Source organism: Sorex fumeus, unplaced genomic scaffold (genome assembly GCF_029834395.1).
Source record: "Sorex fumeus unplaced genomic scaffold, SorFum_2.1 ptg000042l, whole genome shotgun sequence".
NCBI lineage: Eukaryota > Metazoa > Chordata > Mammalia > Eulipotyphla > Soricidae > Sorex > Sorex fumeus.
Genome location: NW_026606099.1, coordinates 7,838,730 through 7,849,090, shown reverse-complemented (window position 1 = coordinate 7,849,090; position 10,361 = coordinate 7,838,730). Strand labels below are relative to the sequence as shown.

The 10,361-nt window shown below is 52.4% G+C and overlaps 1 protein-coding gene across 1 annotated transcript; it reads right to left on the bottom strand.

The window, feature by feature from the left end:
• Positions 1-6,645: 6,645 nt before the first annotated feature.
• On the bottom strand, positions 6,646-10,033 carry ANKRD33 (ankyrin repeat domain 33). Its single transcript, XM_056119995.1, is given in 5 exon segments — positions 6,646-6,859; positions 6,861-7,296; positions 9,378-9,485; positions 9,628-9,757; positions 9,929-10,033. Coding segments are annotated over 4 exon segments (879 nt in total). The 5' UTR covers positions 9,749-9,757; positions 9,929-10,033.
• Positions 10,034-10,361: the final 328 nt, after the last annotated feature.

Sequence of the window (10,361 nt, the reverse complement as noted above, 5' to 3'; positions counted from 1 at the left end):
ATGGCATGGTCCCAGCGGGAGGATGACGGACTGCAGGTCGGTTTCTTGCTGTCCTGGAAGGGACTGAGCCTCCTCCCGAGCAGGAGAGGCTCATCCGTCGGAGAATGTTGTCCACCACTGGGGCTCCAGATGCTGCCCTCTGCCCAGCAGGACAGAGGGAGTCCCTGAGGCGAGTTCTCTGGCCCTGTAGAGGCTGTAGTGACCTCTGGGTCCTCAGGCGGGCTGGAATGGGAGGGAGGGGTCCTGACACCTGTGGGAAAGGATCCAAAGGATCCACTTAGCCACCAAGTCACTGGTGTCCTGGGCAAATCGCTCGAGCCCTCAGGCTCCTAGTTTCCTAAACTTAATAGTAGGAAGTTTGGGGGGTGAAGGGGATCATAAGGACACTAAACAAGCCAGGACACTTAGTTTGCAGAGTTCCATGCAGACACGTGGCAGGGACTTTCTTTCTACATATGAGAACCTTGGGGTTCAGTCACTTTGTCCAGGGTCACAAGCCAACTCTCAGGTCGAGCCAAGCGTGTTCCAAGCCCGGGAGATGTTGTTCTTCCCCTTTGCCAGGGACAGGCCAGGCCTGGCTTCAGAAGCTCTGATTTCTGCAGTGCTGGGAGAAGGGAGCCCTCGACCCTAAAGGTCCCGAAGGGTCCCATCTCTTACACAGCCTCCCCCCAGGTAGCTACTGGGTCTTTCCAGTAGCCCTGGCTTTCAGTTGTTATTGGGTTTGGGGACCACACCTGGCAGTGCTCAGGGATAGTTCCTGGCCTTGTGCTTTGTTTTTCTCCACCAAACAGAAGAGAAATTTAAATGGCTTATAAAAATTATAAAAATTACACAGGAAAGGGCACTGTCCTCCAGGAAACTGTTGCATCTCACAACTGCATTCGAAACCTCTGGGCGAATCGCACACTACCTAATTTAATAGTGATTTTCACTGCGCGCACGCGCACACACACACACACACACACACACACACACACACACACAATTCAAAATAGTTGTAGGGCTTTGCGTGCTGGATCCCTGGCACCACAGGGTCCCCAAACACTGAGTCTTGAACACCACTAGATGAGGCCACAAAACAAAGCAAAGCAAAACAGAAAATAGATTTAGGGGTCAAGGAGAGAGTTTGCAGAACTGATACGCATGGCTTACATGTGTCAAAGAACCAAGTTTGATCCCTGGCACCATATGCCCCCCTAAGTACCGCTAGGTATCACCCTCTCCCCCAAATTGAATTTAGTTTTACATTTTTCAGAATATGGTAACTTAGGATCCAAAAGTGCTTGTCCAGAATTCTGAGTACTTGGTGAGAGCCCTCCCCGCCCCAAGGGACCCAGCCCTGACAGCCGACCTCCACTACCCAACCACTACCACGCTCCAGGCCGCTTTCCGGGCCGCGTGGCTGCTATGCATGTGTTATAAAACACTTCCTACCCATTTTCCACAATTATTACACCATATTTGCTGGGGTTCAGACAGTAGGCAACAAATCATAGAGAGAAATATATAAATATATCCATCTCGGAGAGCCCGGCAAGCTATCGAGAGAATCCCACCCACACTTGCAGAGCCTGGCAAGCTCCCCGGGGCATATTCAATATGTCAAAAACAGTAACTATAACAGGTCTTATTCCCCTAACCCTGAAAGAGCCTCCAATCGTTGGGAAAAGGCGAGTAAGGAGAGGCTGCTAAAATCTCAGAGTTGGGAGGAATAGAGACATTACTGGCACCCGCTCAAGTAAATCTACAAACAACAGGATGACATTGATACAGTGATACTGTGATGGTAACTCAGGATCCAAAAGTGCGTGTCCAGAATTCTGAGTACTTGGGGTTGAGTCCACCAGCAAGGCGCATCTCTCCTGGCTCTGTTCACGGGGGCTTCCTGTAACGCACTCCTTCTGGGAGCACAGGTGTGGGTGGGGGAGAGAGACTTGGTGGGAAGAGCAATTCATTGGCCAGCACCCCTAACCTGTCACGGCCACGCTGGCAGTGTGCACCTTGATGTGAACGGAGAGGGTCCTTAACCTCTGTGATCTTCTCCCAAAGCCATCAGGAGGATGGATGAATGGATCCTCCATCCACCAGGAGGAACATTGGACCTTCCCACCCAGAGACAGGCTGGCCAGTTCCCCTCCTGCTGAGGCAGGATCCGTAGCAGCAAGGAAAATCGGGAGATATCCCGGTCAAGTGGAACTGAGGCAGCTCTGATGACTAAGTGTGATGTGATGTCCCAGGCAGAATTCTAGAGAGAAAAAGGCTTTGTGTAAAAAGTAGAGAAATGAAAAAAAAAAAAAGTGGGCTGGAGAGATAGCACAGAGGGTAGGACGTTTGCCTTGCATGCAGCCGACCCGGGTTCGATTCCCAGCATCCCATATGGTCCCCTGAGCACCGCCAGGAGTCCTGAGTGCAGAGCCAGGAGTAACCCCTGTGCATCGCCGGGTGTGACCCAAAAAGCAACAACAACAAAAAATGTAGAGAAATCTATATCAAGTAAAATGTTAGCTCTTTTTTTGTAACAAATGTATTATATGCATATTAATAATAAGGAAATGGGGAGGAGTGAAGAGATTATTCATTGTTCAAATGGCTGTAGATTAGGCTTTGTTTGTTTGTTTGTTTGTTTGTTTGGGGGCCACATCCAGTGATGCTCAGGGGTTACTCCTGGTAGTTGGGAGACCATATGTAACGCCAGGGATTGAACCTGGGTTGGCTGCATGCAAGGCAAGCACCTTATCTGCTGTACTACAGTGGCAAATCTTTGCATGGAGCAGTGCAGGTTCCTCACTGTCCCCAGCACCAATGATCCCCAAGTACCAAGCTAGGAGTAGCCCCCAAGCACTGCCAGGTGTGGCCCAGAAGCAAAACAAAAAATTAAATAATAAGAGAATCTCAGTGTGGGGCTTACTTTTGACTCTGTGCTCAGGGATCACTCCTGGTAGTCTCAGGGGACAGAATTATAGTGCTGGGTCTAGAGTGATGTACGTAGGTAAGCGTTTGCCTTTCATGTCACCTATTCAGGTTTGATCCCCAGCATCCCAATGTGGTCCTTGAGCACTGCCAGGCATAATTGAGTGTAGAGCCAGGAGTAACCTCTGAGCATTGCCAGATATGGCCCCAAAACAAAAAACAGATAAACTCCACCCCCCAAAAACCCCAAACTAGCCAACAAACAAATGAATTATAGTGGCTTGGGTCCAGAGAGATAGTACAGCCAGTAGGCCTTGCCACAGCCTACGTGGGTTCTAACCTTAGCACCACATCTAGTTCCTAAGCCCGCCAGGAGTGATCCCTGAGCACAGAGCCAGGAGTAAACCCTCAACAAAACCAGGTGTGGGAGCCTCCCACCACCCTGGGGAAAAAAATAATGAAAAGTGTCTTCTCTATCCTGGTCAGCTGTTCCAGGAAACCCTGGCTGAGGCATACAGATGAGGGGGCTTCCACACTGCTGGCTGGCTTCAGTCTTGGTCACTTTCCAGATTTGACAGTTTCTAGCTGTGTGGCTTTGGGCAGTTATGTGACCTTTGTGCCCTGTGTTCTCAAAGACAAAAATCCTTTTAAGAGGACCAGGGTGGAATGATAGCACAGCGGTAGGGCGTTTGCCTTACAAGCGGCCAACATGGCCAACCCGAGTTCGATTCCTCCGCCCCTCTCAGAGAGCCAGCCCGGCAAGCTACCGAGAGTATCTCGCCCGCACGGCAGAGCCTGGCAAGCCACCCGTGATGTATTCGATATGCCAAAGACAGTGACAACAAAATCTCCAATGGAGACGTTACTGGGCCTGCTCAAGCAAATCGATGAACAACGGGAGGACCGTGACCGTGACAAGAGGACCAGGGAGATAGCACAGGGGTAAGGCACTTGCTTCGCATTCTGCTGACCTTGGTTTAAATTCTGCCACCACACATGGTTGCCTGAGCAGCACCAGGGCTCTCTCCTGAGCACAGAGCCAGAAATAGAAGTTCTGGGTGTGGCCCAACATACAAGTCCCTACTCCCCCCAAAAAATCCACAAATCCTCATAGGATCACTGAGAATGTTCAATATATCTTGCAAATACCTTATAAATGGTTTCTATTATTAATTATTATTATTATTACAAGCAAATATGTCTTATGCAACAAGTGTGTTAAGAAGAATGTTCAGGGGCTGGAGCAACAGCACAGTGAATAGGGCCTTTTCTTTGTACATGGCCGACCGGGGTTCAATTCCCAGCATCCCATATGGTCCCCCGAGCACCACCAGGAGTAATTCCCAAGTGCATGAACCTGGAGTGCATCGCCGGCTGTGACCCAAAAAGAAAACAAAGCAAAATAAGAAGAATGTTCAGAATCTCTAGGTCCGCACAGAGTAGGGAATGGGTGACCTCCTCCCATCTCCCTGTTCTTCCAGGAGCCTGGCAGTCACACCCACTGCCTCTGGCATCATATAAGCTCATTCATGGCCATGGTCCAGACTCACAGATAAATCTTGAAAGAGAGTAACAAGGTGCAGAGATGCTTCTGGACCCCAAAGTCAACATTCAGTTAAAGAATTAACTCCATGAGTCTGGAGCAGTTGTACAGCGGATAGGGCGTTTGCCTTGCATGTGGCCGATCCGGGTTCGATCCCCAGCATCCGATATGGTCCCCGGAGCACCTCCAGGAGTAATTCCCGAGTGCAAAGCCAGGAGCAACCCCTGTGCATTGCTGAATGTGACTCAAAAAGCCAAAAAAAAAAAAAAGATTAACTCCAGCTCTCTCAACCTACTTAAATTTTAGGATTCCTGGAGTGACATCTCAACCTGTAACAGCATGTTAGTAATCTCTTATACAAGGGCTTAATGGCTCCAAATTGTGAATATACAACAATTTTCACACATTTTACTCTGAGGAAATTTTTTGGTCATTTTTAGTGGATTATTCATAACAAGCAATACAAAATAAATGATTTAGGATCTGCTGCTTTTGGAACAGGATTGGGTGGTGATGGAAAAATTCAAAATAGTGGTGGTGGGAAGGTATAATGTGGTGGGATTGGTGTCAGAATACTGAATGGAATGAATTCCTGTGAACAGCTTTATAAAAATAAAATTTGAACAAAAGAATATTCAGGATCAAAGATGTTGTTCAGGGGTTGGGCCATGAGTCCTGCATACTCAGCCTCACTCCCAGACACCACGTGGTCCCTGAGCACACTCCTGGGAGTGGTCCCCAGACTCCCTAAGTAATGCTTGAGAGGCCCCCTAAAATGAAAATACAGAAAAATTCAAAACTTGTAAATAAGCACCCCCCCCCCAAATTAATAAAACCACAAACTTACAAGTCTTCTGGCAAAGATATTTTAGATCACTGACTAATAACCCCACCTATGGGTCAAGCAGGGGAATTAACTTGGTCTGACTTTAAAAACCAAAACAAAACAAAACAACCACTAGGGCCCAGACTGTAAATTTGATTTGCAATGCCAGGGTCCAAACTTGCATGATCCTTCACCTCTGCACTATCTCACTATCTCTCTCTCTCTCTCTCTCTCTCTCTCTCTCTCTCTCTCTCTCCCCTCCTAAATATATAACTTTAATACAAAGGGGCCAGAGCAATAGCACAGTGGGTAAGGTACTCTGCGTACAGCTGACCTGGGTTCTATCCCCGGCATCCCATATGATTCCCTGAGCACTGCCAGGAGTGATTCCTGAGTGCAGAGCCAGTAACCTAACATCACTGGGTGTGGTGTTAAAACAAAACAAAACAAAATGCCTCAATATATATTAATAACCTTAATATAGTCTTTATATGTATGTGTGTATATATATATAACTTTAAATATATATATTTCTTGCTTTTGGGGTCACACTCAGAAATGCACAGGGGTTACTCTTGGATTTGCACTCAGGAATTACTCCTGGCAGTGCTCAGGGGATCATATTGGATACTGGGAATCGAACCTGGGTTGGCTGCATGCAAGGCAAACACCCTACCCACTGTGCTATAGCTCCAGCCCCAATATATATATATATATATATATATGTATTAGGGTACTCCCCAAAAATGTTCGGGGGACCCAGGGAACCACATCTAGTAGTATTTGACCACCCAGGCTAGATGGTTCAATGCTCACGCCCAGTACTGTGGTACTGCTTGGGTCCAGCGAGGACCACGCAGACCATCCTCAATGGTGCTTGGGGGAACCACAGACTGACCCCAGCTGAGAGCTTGTGCGTGCATGCCTGCTCTGTGACCCCAGAGCTAGGTCTCCAGCCGTTAGTATAATTTGGTGGTGGTTTCATATCAGAACAAAATCCCTCCTTCCTCCTGTCTGATCATCGTGTAGATGACGCCTTGGAGGTCTTCAGTAACGTCCGCCGTCACAGATCAGCCAGTCCCTTACGGATGGACTTATTTCTCTTCCCCGCTTCTGTTGGCACAAGCAATGCTGCAGGAGTCGTTTGCTGGGCGTCTAATGGGGGACACAGCTGTCCCCAGGGCTCGCCAGACAGACTGGAGGGGGGGGGTATGACTGGGAGACACTTTCTGTTTGTTCACTTCAAGAAGGTCAATTTCCATTGATTTTTTTTTTCCTGAAAAGAGGGTGGTATTCCAGTTCAATTTGGGGAGATTTGGGCGCCTCTGAGAGGGGGATGGAGAGGCTCTTCCCGTCTGGAGGACTCTTACTTGATCTCGCCCGTCTGCTCTGTCCTCCGTGTCCTCCTGACCTGGTACTGCCATCGCGGGGGTGCCAGGCTGTGCGGCTGTCCTGCAGGCCTGGGCATTTGTGGTGCCTTGCACAGGATGATCCTGGGGCTGTCCCTGGGCCGGAGCCACCCAGAGCACACGCTCAACAGGCCCTGGGGGCTCCGGAAAGGGGTGAGGAGCCGGGGACCAGGGGCAACCTTGGGGGGGCTGCGGGCAAGGGACACGTGGCAGGGCAGTGCCCAGCAACTCTGGCACAGACTTACTCCGGGTGCCCCGTGCTGGAGGGTCGTCTGCACACAGGGTGTGGCAGGCAGTGGGGAGGAAGTGACTGGCCGGGCTGGTTGTGACCGTCACAAGGTGGTCCAGGACACCTCCCTCCTGAGGAGACTGGACAAAGGAGAGGCATAAGGTGGACATCAGTCGCTCCAGGACAGATGGAGAGGTTGCTGCTGGGGCCACGACCCCGGCCAGCCTCGGCCACTGGGGCTGGAAGTGCCGGCTGAGTTGTTCCGTGTGTGGCCGCCACTGAAGCCAGATTCTCTGCACTGTGGCGAAGCTGTCGGTCAGTACCGCCCACTCCAGGGCTGTCCTGCCCCGCACGGGATCCACCGCTGTCAGGTCAGCCCCTGGAGGAGGCCCGGGGGGTGGGGGGTTGACAGGGGGGATTTGCAGAAGAGCAGGTTTCTTTGGAGGCAGTGGGGCCCACACAACAGTGCTCGGAGACTATTCTAGTGCAGTGCTGAGGACCCTGTGGGCCTGAGAATCAAATCTGGGCCCCCAGCGTGTGCTCCAACCTCTTAGTTATCTCCCAGCCCACAATAAGTTTGTTTTTCTTTTCTTAAAATTTGTTAGGATCAAACTCAGGGCCTCATGTACTGTGGCACTGTAGCACTGTCCTCCTGTTGTTCATCGATTTGCTCGAGCGGGCCCAGTAAAGTCTCCATTGTGAGACTTTATTGTTACTGTGTTTGGCATATTGAATACGTCACAGGGAGCTTGCCAGGCTTTGCAGTGCGGGCTAGATACTCTTGGTAGCTTGCCGGGCTCTCCAGGAGGGGCGGAGGAATCGAACTCGGGTCGGCCAGGTTGGCCGCATGCAAGGCAAACGCCCTACCCGCTGTGCTATCTCTCCAGCCCAGGGCCTCATGCAGACAAGGCAAACACTATACTGCTGAGCCAGATTCCTAACAGAAGGGCAGATTCGTGTGTGTGTGTGTGTGTGTGTGTGTGTGCGCGCGCGCGCATGTTGGGGGGAGTGGGGAGGTATCCACACCCAGCAGTGCTCAGGGCTACTCCCAGCTCCACATTGGAGGACCACACAGTATCAGGGACCAAACCCAGCCTCCTGGCTACAAAGCATGTGCTCCTACCTGTCCCTCCAGTTCCATAAGGGAGGTTCTATTTGGGGGGCCATGGGGGTAGAGATCAGACCACACTCCTGGAAATACTCAGGAGACCAGGGTTGAACCCCGATCAGAAGTCTTACCCTACCCGCTGTACTATTGCTCCAGCCCCCAGAAGGGAGAATCCTCAGCAAGACTGAATTCACTTTAGTTCAGAGTCAGGGTCCCGTGGTTGCAGCTGGAATCCGGGGCCTCAGTGGCTGCAGCTCAGATGCTGGTCCTGCCCCACACCCAACCTCCTGTTTTAGATGGAGAAACTGAAGACGATGAGGGGGAAGACTTTGGAGAGAGCTTCCGGGGTCTCTGATTTCAGCAGCAGACTCGACTCCTCCTGACACACAGAACTGACCCAGGGTGTGTGTGTGCGGGTTCCCGGGGACAGGCTGGGCCTTCTGGAGACCCCCACATGCCTCTCATCCTGGGCCCGGGAGCAGCAGTCACTCTGAGACAACGCGGGTGGAGTGCTCCATCCCTTATCACCCCAAACCTAATCTGATAGGAAAGAGAAATCGTTCCCAACCTTGCCTGTTATACCCTATACCAGTGCCACGGACCCCCTCTTCACATCACTGGTCCTGGGCCACAGCTTAGAGCTGGTGTCATCCCAGGGAAGGGTGACGCCTTGATATACCAGCAAGGCCCAGTCATCTGCTCAGGTCACAGCACTGGGCTACAGACCTAGATCTCCAGCTGCTTTTTTCTTTGTTTTTTTTTTTTTTTTGGGGGGGGGGGAGTCACACCGGTCATTCTCAAGGGTTGCTTCTGGCTCTGCACTCAGGAATTATTCCTGGCTGGGCCCAGGGGACCAAATGGGATGCCAGGGAGCAAACCCCAGTCGGCTGTGTGCAATCCAAGTGCCCTCCCTGCTGTACTGTCATTCTGGGCCCATATTTTTGCTTTTCAGGGCTGTAACCAGCTGTGCTCAGGGATCACTCCTGGTGGGGCTCAGACGACCGTATGGGATGCCAGCGATCGAACTGAATGCGGCGTTTGCAAGACAAACCCATTGCTCTACCCATCGCCCTATCTCTCCGGCCCTAGATCCCCAATCTTGTTCCAGCTCCTAGTCTTTTGGGGTTATTTTCTCCACGTGGTCCAGATTATCCTCTCAAGCTTTCTCCGCCGGAACCACCAGGCCGTGTGTCAAGGGAAGCAGGGATGGCTGCACTTGGCTGACAATGAGAAGTCTGGGTGTACACACATGCACACACATACACACATGCACACACATGCACTCATGCACACACAGCCTTGCGGCCGCCGGCCCCCACCTGCCACGAGGAGCGTAGTCACGCACCCTGCACGGTCCCACACGGCCGCCTTCATCCGTGCTGTGAGCCCACGCTGGTCTCGGTGCTCCAGGTCCAGGCCCGCAAAGAAGTTGAGCAGGACACACCCCAGAGGCACGTGTCCTGTGGGCCACCTGGGGTCAAGCTGGGCTCCCCTGGCTCCCACGTCCAGCCGCCACAGCAGAGTTTGGGGTGTGAGACGTCTCACCGGCTGTGGCCCTGGGCAGGAATGGGGCAGCAGAGGGCGACGTCGGCCACCACACACCTGCTTGTGCAGCCAGCATGCGGGCCATGTCCACTTCTTTGTCCTGATGGTCCACATCGAGGGAAGGGCAGTGCCTGAGCAGGGTCACGATGCTCCCAAAGCCGTGGCAGCAAGCCACCATGAGACCTGTCTGCGGGAGGGACCGTGCAATGAGCATTTCTCCAGGGTTGGGGGGGCGGTCCCTGAGACCCTCCACCCCCAACCGCTCAAGCATGTCCCCCCGACCCACCCTCACCTCTCCGTTCTTCCCAAGAACCCCAGGTAGTGGGAATCCACCACTGGGAAGAACCGGGGCACTCACCCACCCATTGCTGTCCACTTGGGCTGCGTCCTCCGGGGACACCAGCAGGACTTGGAGCTGGGCTGGGTCCCGGCGGACACAGGTCCCACACAGGCCCCCCAGCTGGCAGCCAGAGCCCCAGGGTGCTGTCACCATGTGCCACCGCTCTGCAGAAGCTGCTCTTCTTTCCCTTGGCAGGGGGGCTGGGAAGCTGATCATCCGCCCCCCCCCCCCACACACACACCGCAGACAGCTGGTGTCTGCCTGAGAATAGAGGGTGCCCTTCTCCCTGCCAGCCAGCAAGGCGTCCCCACAGCTGCAGCTCAAGTGGTCCAGTCTATAATAGAATGAGGGCCTGGGAGTGGGGTTCCCAGTGGGGTCCCAGGACAGGGCCCCTTCCTCTTCTACTGCCCTGTGGAACTAATCTGGGCAATCCTCGCCGGGCTGTCCACAC